We start from the raw sequence: 15,094 nt of genomic DNA on the forward strand, positions 1-15,094 counted from the left end.
CCCTAGCCAGTGAGGGTTTCCAGTGGTGGTGATGAATGATTTAGAAAAAGAGACATTTAGACGAGTGTGTAATTTGTTGTGAATGCATGGTGATGGAGGGAAACTTCGGTATTTTGTTTAGAAAATAATTATTCTATGAAATTATAAAGTGATATTTTCAGCACCCTCAAATACCCCTGGAGCGCATGTGAAGGCATCGCTCTCGTTCGGTTCTCTAGCTCTGTGTGAGTTACAAAAATACCATTCGATACTGGTGCACACTCTAGAAATGAACAGTGTCCTTCTCTTAGTGCCGAGAGTTCTCCGACTGGTGCTGCACCGTCATTGGTTCATAGCTGGTGCAGTAATTGGTCACCCATTATTGTGAGCCAGGAATCTGGAGGCTGTAGGAACACCGGTCCTGCCAGGCTTAGAGCTCAAAGGGACAAGGAATCTCGGTGCAGCTCCTTACCCAGGGTGTGTTACCTGGCCGGAGCCGGTGAAGCCCATGGCCTGGAGGGCTTCACCGTTTCTGCCAGTAAAACCCTCGTGGCCTCTGGCAGAGAAACCTTGCCTTATTTTAGATGCATTTGGAATGCATTACTCAGTCTAATAACACCAGTTGACTGAGTTACCTTAAACCGGTCAGTGACTCTTGTTCTTTAATGTGGCTAATTTGTGCTCGTCATGCTGCCCTGGATTTTGAAACCCCTAAAACACTACTCGTCTGAAGGTAATCACTTTGGTAAAACAGACATACCTCCCTTGCTGGCTCTCCCCATCCGTTTCCTAGGTTGTTGCATTAGTAATTACACCTGCCCAGAGACAGCCGCTTTTTTGCCAAGACCACTGAAACACTTTGCCAAAATGAACTTCCTTCAGAGTGTAGTTACCGGTTAGTACCCACTCAGACTTGCGTTTACCCTTGTCACAACACTGTACTAAAAGCCAGTCACCAATAAGTGACAAGGAATTTAAATTTAAATATAAATCAAAGCCATTTATGAAATAGTTTTGTTGATTCTTCAGTCAAGCGTGAATGTGCGCTCCAGGTGTACTCCCTCGGCTGCGAGCCTGCGGAAGAAGCCCCTCCATGTGGGTAGGAGGGCAGTTATCCCATTGATACTGCAGGCCAAGCCGCCCCAGGATCTTCCCCAAGTGTGGGTCCTCTTTGGAAACATGGCATGAATGTGCAGTCCCCAACTGTGGGCACCTTCCACAAATCTTCCGATGGTGGAACTGCCAGAGATGACCTGTACAATGCTTTCGGTCAAGACGTAGTCCTCTTCTTCCCACTGGTGGCCTAGAAGCAGGCAGAGTGCACCTAGACCATGCTGCGCCTGCGTGGAGAGTACAAAGGAGGCTAGGCACCACATTTTTAGATCCGAGTCGGTTTCTCCAGGGAGAAACCCATCTCGCCACAAATAATGTTAAATCCTTGTGTACTTTCCTGAATGAAGGATGTAGGGACTCCTTAGCATTTGATCCTGAAGAGTTTACCATGCTTCGAATTAAGCTCCTTTCATCAGGCTCAGAATCCTTGTCATATCTACTACAGCCCTATGAAAGTCCCACTTTTATTGCATTTCTGTTTGTAGACTTTCTACTTCATTGCATGTTCAAAACGCAGGTTGTTGAGTGGACAGTGTAATGTCCACCTCGGAGTATTATCGTCAGGCTGTTTACCACTTGTCATTTTTAGGAAGTCCTCCGGTGAAGCTCAGCTCGTTTTATCCATTTTCCTGGTTTTTAGGAATAATTTGAATGGAAAAGTTGCCCCGCAACATTCAAGGAAGAAGTTTCTTCCTAAAGTCCATTTTCTCTCTGTCAGCCTACAGCGGTTGGGGTTCCTTTCAGGGTTAGTCTGTGGATTGTTAAGCAATTATTCTCTCCCAAAACGTTTATTTGTGCTATTGTATTTAACATCGAACATCCCGAATCCTCTCCAGGTTGCCTTAAATTATTATCATAAGCATCACTCATCATATCTCTTAAGGCAATGAAGGCAACCTTGATTTCACCCACGAGATTCTGTACTGCAGGGGTACCGCTCCCCCACCTCCCCCCAAATGTGCAAGGCTTCCTTCCCTGAATGAGGGACCATCTCCAGCAGCTTCCTTGGAAGAGAACTCTACCCAGTGGGCCCATTGTGGTTGATGTGATGGGAGGAGTTTGGGTGAGCGGGAAGGAAGGGGATGGGATGTGCCCGGAAAGGAGAGAATTGGCAGTGAGCATGGACAGATGTACTGTCCAAATGAAACAAAATAGAAGAGATGGGCATACAGAGGTGGCTCGGAGAAGACATGGGGAATGGGTGGTTAGTCTCCAGATGTCAAATAAAAAATATAGATAACATGGGTGAAGAGTGAAAACGGGCTACAAAGTGGGAGAAAGGCACCAGTTGAAATGTGTAGGATTCAGAAAAAAAGATTTGACGTTTTTGACTATTTGCTGACCGGAACTCAACTATCTTGGAGGTACAATATTTCTAGAAAAATTGATTGTTTTTCGCCTGGGTAATAATAATAATAATAATAATCCACATTTGTAAAGCGCGAACAATCACCCGTCAGGGTCTCTAGGCGCTGGAGGCCGTCGGGAAGATTAAGCAAGCTGTTGCCCAGAGTCCCATGGTGCTGGGCTAATCTGGCGCCGGGGATCAAACCGTGATCCCCAGACTCCGGAGTCAGTCGTCCTGGCCGCAGCGCCACACCTCTTCCATTTCAGTGCAGGTCTACAATAAGAGATCATTGGTGACCAGAGAAGACTCTTTGTGGACTAACAGGATACCTTCTTGGATAGCAGCAGTACAGTCAGTGATCACCACTTCAGAGTACCGGGCAGAGCACACAGCAGTCTCATCAAGAGTAATAGCTTTTTTTATATAGTGCTTTATAGCACATTTCTTCCATTTCTAGCCACTGTAAATAAAAGGTGTTACTCTCGACCAAGTGATAGTACCCTATTCCTAACCCCCAGAAGGATGTAAGGCTTGGAGGGCTTTCCCAGGATTCATATTTGTGCCTTGCAGATGACTGCATTTGTCAGGGACAAATATTCAACTTACTGAGCCATATTGCTGGCTTCGTAAAACATCTGAAATCCAATGCAGCGTTGTTTATAGGTGTTTTTTAGGATTTTTGGAGCGCGGATCCAACTAGAGAGCAATGACAATGGTTGGGAACCACAAAATAAGATTGATTGGTTGCAATGAACCAGTATATTCATGGGTCCTCGGGTGTAGTAGATCTAGTGTTCTCTGAAAAGTTGGGTCGGCATTCCTTTTAGAATTGCAAAAGGGATCAGGCAGTTTTGATGGTGAACGTGGTAATGTTCTAGATCCTGGGTTCAAAAATAGGAAAGGCTGTTTTAGCATGTGGTGTTGTGGACCATAAACTCAAGAGAAGGACATTGGGGATATCTCTCTTGTAATCCATGCAGTATGCTCCAGGGCGTAAAAACGACTAGGTATATGCCTCTGTCTGTTTTGTTGCATCTTTGCATCCTGCAGTGAAAATACAGCTCTGCCGTTGAAACTGCTTGAAATGTCAAAGCTGTTTATTGCTCTTAAAATTTGTGCTGCAGAATTTTCCTTAGTGTAATGTAAAATCAAAACCTATCTCTTAAAGTCAGTTTCCCAGTACAATCACGATCAGCTTCCCTCCTGGATCATTGTAGACATGGTCGTTCTCTTTAGTGTTTGTGTCTCATGGGCTTTCTGTGAAACAAGAATCCAAGCTTTAGGCACTTAAACAGCCATGGGATCACATTCACATCAGTTCTACTTACAGTATTGACAGTTAAGTGGTGGCTCTGCAGTCCAGTCAGTGACCGCCATCTCACAGTCCACATGCCCCAGACCACTTCCCTTCCTTCAAAAGGTGCTCCTGGCTCACATGTCAATCCTGGAGGCTGAAGTCCTTGCCTTCTTCAAAAAATCTGTCATAAAAGTGGTATTTGGGCTAAAAGGGTAGTGAATGTTACTCCTTGTACTTCCTGAGTTCCAAGAATGATGCTGGCCTGAGGCATATCCTAGACCCTTGCCTTCTGATCCCTTTTATTAACTAGCACAAGTTCAAGCTGCTGTTCCTCAGCATCTTCCAGTATGTCTTAAACTAACCCGGATCTCCAAAATACCTACTTTCGTCTTCCAATTTTCCACACCCACAGATAGCCCTCCCATTTAGACCGACAACAACCCCACTTGACTTTACGAAGGGGCTGGTTGTCGTGAACATGTGATTTCATAAATGGACGCCTGGCTGGTGAAGCTAGTCCCGGGTGTTAGTCCAGGAACATCTCCATCGGACAATGACTCTTCTGACTTTGGCTTTACCATTAGTGTCTAAAAGTCTCAACTCTTCACATTTAGGCTGAGTTTTATTGGGGCAGTTCTTGACACAACCCTTGTTAAGTCCTTCCCTGCCCCTAAGAGGTTACAGGTATTGGGGTGATGAGTCCTGATCCCATGCACACGTTGGAGCAGCATTAGAACATTGATGTGTTAGAGCTGTGGGCGGATCATCTGCCATGAAAGTGTTTCTCCCTTCATTATTAGAGGTTCCAGATAGACTTTGTCATTTTTCTGAGGCCCGAAAGCCTGCTTCTAAATCCCTCTAGCACCCTCTCTGCTTTCATGTCAGTCTACAGTGAAGGGCTCTCTAGCGCCCTGTCTGCTTTCTTGTCAGTCTACGGTGAAGGGCTCTCTAGCGCCCTTTCTCCTTTCATGTGTCAGTCTACAGTAAAGGCCCCTCTAGCACCCTTTCTCCTTTCATATATGTCTACCGTGAAGGGCTCTCTAGCGCACCGTCTCCTTTCATGTGTCAGTCTACAGCATGGGAACTCACAAACTTTCTGTCGGGGCCAAAATTACAATGTGGTTTGTGGCCAAGGGCTGCACCGGTAGGGGTGGTGTCAGTGGGGGCCGGGGTCGGGGGGGGGGGGGAGGGAGGGGGGGGGCTAGAGTAGAAAAAATCAAACCTGTTTCAAAACATTAGACAATGCGACAATGCTGTATTTCAAAAGCTGATGTAACTACCAAGAGCACATTTTGATAATACATTTTTATTAGCGGACAATAGCAATCTTAAGAGGCATTGCATAGCTTCGTACACACTTTAACCTCAATTCCATCACAGTCTCTGTCAGTCATTCTCTCTCTCTCTGTCAGTCATTCTCGCTCTTTCTCTGTCAGTCTCTCTCTCCCTCTCTCTCTCTCTCTGTCAGTCTCTCTCTCTCTCTCTCTCTGTCAGTCTCTCTCTGTCAGTCTCCTAGTCAGTCTCTCTCTCTCTGTCTCTCACTCTGTCAGTCTCTCTCTTAGTCAGTCTCTTGCTCTCTCTCGGTCAGTCTCTCTCTTAGTCAGTCCCTTTCTCTACTCTTTCCACAGTCTCTCCACTCTCTCTCTCCCCACTTTATCTCCCTCCACTCTCTCTCTCTCTCTCTCTCTCTCTCTCTCCGGGGGGGGGGGGGGGGGGGGGGCATGGGTAAATTACCTGCAAGGTCCACGAAGAAAGGCCTTCCGGCCACAGGTCTACATTGAAGGGCTCTCTAGCGCCCGTCTGCTTTAATGTGTCAATTTACAGTGAAGGGCTCTCTAGCGCCCTGTCTGCTTTCATGTGTCAGTCTACAGTGAAGGGCTCTCTAGCGCCCTGTCTGCTTTCATGTGTCAGTCTCAGTAAAGGGCTCTCTAGCGCACCGTCTCCTTTCATGTGTCCATCTATAGCCAAGGTATCTCTAGCGCCCTGTCTGCTTTCATGTGTCAATCTACTGTGAAGGGCTCTCTAGCGCCCGTCTGCTTTCATGTGTCAATCTACTGTGATGGGCTGTCTAGCGGCCGTCTGCTTTCATGTGTCAATCTACTGTGATGGGCTCTCTAGCGCCCGTCTGCTTTCATGAGTCCATCTACAGTGAAGGGCTCTCTAGCGCACCGTCTGCTTTCTTGTGTCGGTCTACAGTGAAGGACTCTCTAGCGCACCGTCTGCTTTCATGTGTCCATCTACAGTGAAGGGCTCTCTAGCGCATCTTCTGCTTTCTTGTGTCCATCTACTGTGATGGGCTCTCTAGCGCACCATCTGCTTTCTTGTGTTGGTCTACCGTGAAGGCCTCTCTAGCACCCTGTATGCTTTCATGTGTCAGTCTACAGTGAAAGACTCTCTAGCGCACCATCTGCTTTCTTGTGTCGGTATACAGTGAAGGACTCTCTAGCGCCCCGTCTGCTTTCTTGTGTCAGTCTACAGTAAAAGGCTCTCTAGCGCACCGTCTGCTTTCTTGTGTCGGTCTACAGTGAAGGACTCTGTAGCGCACCATCTGCTTTCTTGTGTCGGTCTACCGTGAAGGACTCTCTAGGGCACCGTCTGCTTTCTTGTGTCGGTCTACCGTGAAGGACTCTCTAGGGCACCGTCTGCTTTCATGTGTCCATCTACAGTGAAGGGCTCTCTAGCGCACCGTCGGCTTTCTTGTGTCGGTCTACAGTGAAGGACTCTCTAGAGCACCATTTGCTTTCATGTGTCCATCTACAGTGAAGGGCTCTCTAGCGCATCGTCTGCTTTCTTGTGTCGGTCTACAGTATAGGACTCTCTAGCGCCCCGTCTGCTTTCTTGTGTCGGTCTACAGTAAAGGGCTCTCTAGAGCACCATTTGCTTTCATGTGTCCATCTACAGTGAAGGGCTCTCTAGCGCATCGTCTGCTTTCTTGTGTCGGTCTACAGTATAGGACTCTCTAGCGCCCCGTCTGCTTTCTTGTGTCGGTCTACAGTAAAGGGCTCTCTAGCACCCTGTATGCTTTCATGTGTCAGTCTACAGTAAAAGGCTCTCTAGCGCACAGTCTGATTTCTGGTGTCGGTCTACAGTGAAGGACTCTCTAGCGCACTGTCTGCTTTCTTGTGTCAGTCTACAGTGAATGGCTCTCTAGCGCACCGTCTGCTTTCTTGTGTCGGTCTACAGTGAAGGGCTCTCTAGCGCACCATCTGCTTTCTTGTGTCAGTCTACAGTAAAGGACTCTCTAGCGCCCATCTGCTTTCATGTGTCCATCTACAGTGAAGGGCTCTCTAGCGTCCGTCTGCTGTCATGTGTTGGTCTGATCAACATTTTCTGTTTTCGATCACTACTAGTGCTGCCATTTGGAAAAGATTTGCTTTACTTGTTCCTTTCCACTCCATACATTGTTCTCTGTTGGGATTTGAACTTTGTTTGACTTTCTTCATAGCTGCCCATCCGAGTAGATGCCCAGTCTCCTGGTTCAGATGACCACTTAACCTCTGACCCGAAAAACAGTTCTCTTGGTGGTGATTGCCTCTGTTCACAGTATAGAAGTACTTTAGGCCCTTATCAGTTCGTCTGTCCATGTTCCTACCTGGTATAACCTGGTCCTTTGCAGCGGCTCATCTTTTCTTTTTCCTACGTGGTCTCTGCATTCCATATGGCCCACTCTATTAATATTCTATTTTTCTTCCCTCCGCCACATCCCCCCAAGGAGGAGAAGTGGTGGCATGGAATGTGGAATGTCCTAGTACATCATTCACACTCATCAGAGCAGAGTGGATTATCAGCTTTTTGTTGCTCTGCCAGACCACAAATGGGGGAGGTGCTACTAAACAGTGTTTTTCATTTGGTCCTTCTTGGCGAAGATGGACCCTCTAGAAGGCATATGTGTCCATTTTACTAGATACATCGCTGCATCCGCGGACCTCTCCAGAGGTGTCCCAGTTGCTGACATCCGCTGAGCGATTTCTTGGTCATATTGCAATACCTTTGCAAAGCGCTACTGCCTCACGCGTCGGGCATGCAGTGACGGGTACTTTCCCCACGCTCTGTGGCATGATAGGTAAGTGGCAGTACCCAGGCCCGCCTTCTGGTGGGTGCTGCTTTAGGACTTCTTCCTGTGGTGAGGACACTGTGGGAAGGTGTATCCATCAGGAGAAAGTCATTTAACCAGCCCAATGATTTGTGTGTTGGGTTCATAGTCTTCACGCCAGTTCGTCACCCCGCCGCCTCCCCAGTGAGGTGGTGCCATGATTCATCCGAACCCAAGGGATGCCAACAGGCCATGTGCTGTGTTTGTTGCTGTGGTGTCTCTTTGGTGCTCTTTTCAAGCCTCAATGGGGGCAGAATGAATATCAGGAAGTGACACCAACACATTTGTTGGTGCCTAATTTACTTCAATGACTTCAATTCCGAAGGGAGGCGGAGCAGCTGTTGCGTTTCAAAACCTATATGCGCCAGAGGGTAATTCAGAGGAACGTTTTCTGGGCGATTCTGAGTCCTGAAAGGGCTATTCGTAAGATGAGACGTCCGTAGCAAGATTATGTATCCCCCAGAAACAACATTACACAGGTGAGTAACTTCTCATCAGGAGCTCAGTCTTCGGGGCATGGTAATTACCCCTCAAAAGAAGATTTACAAGCACTCGTGGAGGAATGGCGAGTGGAGGAACTGTGATCCCCGAGGCTGGCTGAGCTCCGGAGTTTGGAGTCTGTGGACCCCTGCTCGAGTTCTGGCTTCAGCATTTGACTGGAATTGTGGGCAAACGGGCAAACCCCCAACTCTTTCTGTGCCTAAAACCGAATGACGATGCAGTTGTAAATGAGTGATTTGTAAATTTAAAATACTCTCTTGTATTCCATCGTCTATCCTCACCTAATCCCATCCACCTGTTAAGGTTTGCTTGTTGGCTTTCAGACAAAAGTCTGGCCAGTCGGGGCTGTTGCTGTGTCTTCCATCTGCAGCAGCACAGAGGAATGCCACGCACATCTGTGGCCTTGCTTCAACCACAGATCAGATTTGGATGGTCAGGCCATGGGCTGACCGACTTCAGTTGACATTGTTCAGGTCTTGTATAACAAGGGATATTTACTGTTCCAGCCAGACACTTGCATTTGGCTTCACAAAGTGTTTTTGCTGGTAGCGGTGATTCAGAGGAGCAGCGCAAGTGGATTACAGGGAGAACAGGAGATCGCGACACCGGCTGTCAATAAATCTGCTTAGGTGCACATAGCACTCTTATACCAGCAGGGTTTATTCCGGACCTTACTCCAGCACTTTACGCTCACACTAACACAGAGCTAGATAGCGCCGTCAGGCACACTGATTTCTGCCATGGAAAAAGGATGAACATAGACCTCAGCGTGCCAGGCAGTGTCTTACATGGCTCTAACGCAGCGTCTGAGCTTTGACACCACCTGCCAGCGCAAGAGGTTTCTGTCTACTTTTCAGGATCTTTTCTGATGCCTTGAAGAGACATGAAAGGGGAGGAATCTGCAGGTAGATCGTTTCACCAGAAAGATTGTTACCAAAGGTAAGTAACTTGTTTGTCGGTTAAATTAATTAAGAAGTGGTTGCTTATGCCACCTCTGCAAAGTCTCCTGAGATTGAAGCGATCTGCCGGCAGTCCGGACATCCCAGCTCTACGGAGTGTTTTTGGGGCTTAATATTGTCCATTGAGCAGTTACAGGGGTCAGGGCATCTGCGGGGTCTTACTGTCCACAGCTGGAAACCATGGGTGCCTTCTAACATCTGTAAAGAGGAGGCACGTAGGGGCGTGCAGGCAAATAATGCACAAGCCCAAAGGCATGCTTAGGATCTGCGTAGCAAGAAATCTGGTGAATTATTTGTCCTCATTCAAGGAGAAGGAACAGCACAATTAAATGACAATAATATCTATATTAGAATGAAATCCTCAAAACGAAAAGAAGTCATTAGGCAGATAATTCACGATTCAGATCCAGTCTTCTTTATTGTAATTCAAGTCAAGTTTTCTTCATGAAAATTCGTTCGATTTTTTTCAATTAAAGACTTGCAGCTTTCTTGCATAAATCAGATCACTCTTTGTTGCAATATTTTATTCAGCCAACGCGTTTCGTCTTAAAAAGACGTCATCAGGGCTGAAATAATAGAAAAAACAAATAGAACTATTCAATTGTAACTTCAAAATAGAAACATAATCCTTAAAGTATAACTCTGCCGATATCCATTCTAATATTGAGGCAGGATCAGATGGAGGTACTATATTAAAAAAAATATATAGTTTTGGATTATTTCAATGTGTACACCATCTTGACATGACGATTAGTTCGTTGTCTAAACACATTATCTTTATTCATACCACCATAGAGAAGGGCCTGTATTAAAAGATAAAACATTCCTATACAGTTGACACAAATCCCAATTTCTATAAATTAAAAAGGTATTGTAATCTAATAAAATGATGACTATAGAGTAAGTCTATCATTTTTGAGGTCTACAGTGGTTTAAGAACCAGTAATCACTATTAAATTGAAACCGAATTCGTACCTTAAGTGATTTTAAGGTGAATCTCCTCATTAAAACGTTCAAAGGCACCGCATGAATCAAAATATTAAGTGTACTAGTATTCTTAGAGAAGTTTCATCTAAGATGTAGGGGGAGAAAGAAGAAAACATGGCAAATCTTTCGGACTGTGGTCAAGTTAAGCCAATATGGTTGCAGTTTAAAGGTCTATATTAAATTATGTTTACCTATTTAATATCCGTTAATTTTGCACGTGTATTTTTCAAACAAGTAATCTTATTCAAATCTTGTTAAGGTATGGAGTTCTTGAAAAAAAATAAAAAAAATATTGAGTATTTTAGTGATAATATTTATAATTATTTGTCCTGTTTATTCACTGCTAGTGCTTATTCTCTCTAGGTTTGTGTACCGAAGGACTTTATCGAGTGAGCGGGAATAAAACAGACCAGGACAACATACAGCGGCAGTTTGATCAAGGTAATTAAAAAACGTATTTTAATAAGAGGTCTTTCAGAAAAATGATTATTAGTTCTGCTTTCTGCAAACTGTTTTTCCCTCCAGTGAATCCTGAGCTGAAAATAAGTATGTATGTCTATTCCCTTAAAAAGGTGATGGGGCATTTCTACTTCTGGGTCAACACTTAGTGGAGTGCCTTTTCTGCTCTCCAACCGACCATCTTACCTGAAAACATGACTGCTCCTATTCCTCAGTCTGTAGCCACCTGCCACCCCCACTTCTGCATTTTGTAGTTGCCTCGCTGGCATATCTGGGTCTCCTATTGGATCTTTGATAGGTTCACATTATTCTCAAATATTGGGACTCCCCAGAGATTCCCAACAGTATGTGCATGTTTTTTCCACAGCAGTGTCATCTTAACATACCCTTTCTGATAGATGCTTATAACCCCAGATTCTCCAGTATTTGGGGTGTCTTTCATAGATTCAGATGCCTGAATCATTCCCCGTCGTCGGAGTGGGAGTCCCACGGTACATAGAAAAGCAATAATTATGCATATAACAACCAAAAAACCCTGGTAACCTGAACCAGGAAGTAAAGTAGCCTAAGCTACAAGGAAAAAAACTTCCACAGCTATGACTATCACAGTCATTATATCCAGTCCAAACTGCAGCCAATCAGGCGACAGCACCCACCAGAATGTTCTTCTCAGAGGCTCAGGCTCTCAGATTTTCTACCGCACGTCGTGTGAAGGGAGTCTCCCTGCGCTCTGCTCAGTACTTCAAGTTGTTTCTGCTGTTTCTTCAACTTCTAGGATGTCAACTACAAAAAAATCCCTCTTCAGACCTTGTGAGTCCTGCGGGAAGCTTCGGCTTTTTTCTGAAGACCCTCACAAAAAATGTATTTATTGCCTCTATCCTGATCATGAGGTGAAGGAGTGTAAAATATGCCGGACTTTCCCTCAGAAAACCCTCAGGGATAGAGAAGGACGCCTTCTTCTGTGGCTGCAGAGGCTCAAGGATAAAGACGCTCCTTTGTCAGAGATAGAAAGTGCCTCCTCTTTCTCTTCCAGGAAAAGGGTGGCTGAAGAAGAGTTTTCTTCTACTGGGGCGAAGGTGTTGAGGACCCAGTCTGTTAAGGGCCCGTCTTCGTCTTCATCTAGGAAGACGTCTCCACCTTCAGGAACCAAGCCCTCTACGCCCCCGAGGAAATCAGGAAACACTCTACCAGCTAAAAGTTTTCCTGACAGGAATTTACCTCGGGTGAGGTTGCCGTCGTCGACGGCTGTGGCGTCGACGGTTGTTATCATCGACGCGGTTTCAACGTCGACGATTACATTCTCGTCGCCAAGACCTACAATGATAATGACATCGTCTCCGTGAGTGTTAAACCCATCTCGTCGACGAAGGAGGTGTCATCGCTCGTCTCCGCTCCGTCGACGGTAAGAACCAAGAAAGTCACTCCGTCTACGAGGACTTCATCGTCGGCGACTGCTCCGTCGACGAAGATTGTGGTACCGTCGACAGTTGCTCCGTCGACGAAGACTGGCTCGTCGACGAAGATTCATGCGTCGGCGAAGATGAACTCGTCGATGCCCTCGTCGACGAAGACGCCCTCGTCGGCGAAGATTGCCTCGTCGTCGACGCCCTCGTCGAAGAAGATTGCCTCGTCGACGGCTACCGTCTCGTCGACGAAAACAGCCTCGCCGTCTAAAATGGCTTCTACGTCAGGAATACCACCGTCGTCGGTTCCATCGACGCGATTGTCACCACCTCCTTTGTCTACCTGCATGGATATGCAGGTATGGACTGCGACTCCGTCGTCTGCCGTATCTGATCAAAGGGCAACGGCGACTACACTTCTTCAGCGCAGAGGATCGTCTTTGGGAGCTATTTCGCCTCTACAGTTGCCGACGCAACTTTTACAATCGGAGGAGGATGAGGATGGCGACTACGGAGAAGATGAGAGGTTTCGGACTGCAAGGAGTCCATCAGAGCTTCTCATCAAATATCAAGAGGATGATGATGACCAGGACGAAGATCCCAATACGGAACCACAGCCGACACCTCCTGCACCGGTACCGTCTGGTCAAATGCCATTAGAACTGCTTGATAATCTGCAGTATATGTTGCAGGATTATTATAGGCGTTTCCCTCCTTCGGAAGCGGCGGAATCTCTTCCGTCGACACCTATGCCAAGAGTGCAATTGTCGTCTTTTCAGTCTCCAAGACCACCTTCTCCGTTGCTATCTCGTCAATCGCAGGCTACTGACGATGAAAGTGAGGAAGGAGAGGTAGATGATCAATCTATCATGTCGGAGTGGGATAATTATCAGGTGCAAACTCCTTCTCCAAGTGCTCCGGCTCCGGTGGACTCTCCCCCGGTGGACATCGGGAATTTCCATTCACTTATGGAGAGAGCGACCAAGAAATTCCTGATCCCCATGGAAACAAAGGAGGATGACTGCTTCCTGTATGATTTGAAAGACCAACCAAGGAAGCAGGTTCGGGCAATCCCAATCATTGACTTCATTTGGAAGGAGGGATTAAGACTAATGGCTACTCCAAACTCTCTTCCAGCAGTGTTACCACGGCTGGACAAGAAATATAAAGCCCCAAGTAACTCGCCAGCATACCTTATTGGTCAACCTAAGGCGGACTCTGTTATAGCTCCAGCGGCTCAGAGACGGGCTAGAAATCCATCAACGCCCATATCAGCTCCACCTGATAGAGATGGTAGAAGATTGGACGCAATAGGAAAGAAGGTTTCCACGATGGCAGCAACCACAGTTCGGGCTGCAACCTCCCTGGCTATTTTAGGGAGATACGACCGCCAGATCTGGTCGGACATCTCTCCTTTCCTCGATATGTTACCAGAGCCTTCAAAATCCGAGGCCTTAAAGATCTTGCAGGAAGGGGAATATGCATCAGCGGAGATCATTGATGCAGCAGTGGATGTGGCATCGACTGGGTTCAGTTGGCGGGAGCTGCAGTGCTAAGGAGGCAGGGTTGGCTTAAGTCCTCTTTTCGCCAGGAGGTGCAGTCTAAGATCATAGACCTGCCATTTGATGGCGAGTCCTTATTCGGTTCACATGTGGATGAAGCACTACAGACGATTAAGAAGGATACAGAGACGGCGAGGTCCCTGGGTAGTTTGCAATTCCGGAAGTCTTCCTTCCGTGGGGCCAGAGGACGTGGATCCTTCTCTAACAGGGAAGGTTATAATCAGCAGCGTTCCTTTCAAACCTCACAAACTGGCCAAAGATCTCAGAATTATCGCCAGCAATATTACGGACAGCGAAGTCAACCATATTCGCAGTCTCGAAGGAAACAATCCTTTCGTGGACGAGAGTCCAGTAAGAAGCAATGAGTTCTGCCACCTGCCACCATCTCTACCGTTACCACGTACAAAAATCGGAGGTCAAATATCCCACTTCTATTCAAATTGGTCCAAGATTACCACAGACAAGTGGGTGTTAGATATAATATCCAGAGGCCATGCTCTGGAATTCACAAAGATTCCGCCAAATTTTCCTCCCAAAGGTCCAACCCCTGCTCACCTCAAGGAGCTTTTTTCCCCAGATAAATATGATGATTCAAAAAGGAGCAATCGAAAAAGTCCCTTTCCTGCAGAAAGGAACGGGCTTTTATTCAAGATTTTTCCTCATCCGGAAAAAATCAGGAGAGTGGCGTCCAATTCTCGACCTTGGCGCTCTCAACAAATTTTTAAAGAAAATGTCTTTCCGGATGTTAATGCTCCAAGAAATTCTACAGTTGCTTTCGATGGGGGACTACATGGCCACCCTCGACCTACAGGACGCTTATTTTCATGTACCAATCCTACCCAGGCACAGAGAATTTCTACGGTTCAGAGTGGCTGGCAGGGATTTTCAATTCAGAGTCCTCCCATTTGGACTCCATTCTGCACCCAGAGTCTTCACAAAGGTCATAGCGCCAGTGACTGCGCATCTCCGTCTGCAGGGAGTTCAAATATTTCCGTACCTGGACGACTGCCTTATCAAGGCGAGTTCCGCCAAGGTAGCATCCGAACATGTTCAAAAATGCCTCGTACTCTTTCAGTCCCTGGGTCTTTCCACAAATCTAGAGAAATCACATCTAACTCCTTCGCAAAGATGAACGTTCCTAGGAGCGACATTAGACGCGGATCTGTCCAAGGCCTTTGTGTCAAAAGAAAGGCAAATCAAGATGTGCAACCTTGCGCGCTCACTACTATCAAAAGAGTGCGTTTCAGTCAGAGTGTACAAATCCTTCCTAGGGATGATTTCTTCTTGCATTCATCTCATTCCCAACTGTCGGTACAGAATGAGACCGTTGCAAGAGGAGCTCAATCTGCAATGGCTTCAGATCACAGGGTCATTCGAGGATATCATTCACATC

The 15,094-nt window shown here is 46.5% G+C and overlaps 1 protein-coding gene across 1 annotated transcript in view; it reads left to right on the forward strand.

Annotated features, from left to right (window-relative positions):
- ARHGAP5 (Rho GTPase activating protein 5) overlaps nt 1-15,094 on the forward strand; it is a 570,224-nt gene that overhangs the window by 390,456 nt on the left and 164,674 nt on the right. Inside the window, exon 4 of the mRNA XM_085627411.1 lies at nt 10,641-10,718. Coding sequence (XP_085483537.1) covers nt 10,641-10,718 — 78 coding nt within the window. The remainder of the gene's footprint in view (nt 1-10,640; nt 10,719-15,094) is intronic.

Source organism: Triturus cristatus, chromosome 9, assembly GCF_964204655.1.
Source record: "Triturus cristatus chromosome 9, aTriCri1.1, whole genome shotgun sequence".
NCBI classification, from domain to species: domain Eukaryota; kingdom Metazoa; phylum Chordata; class Amphibia; order Caudata; family Salamandridae; genus Triturus; species Triturus cristatus.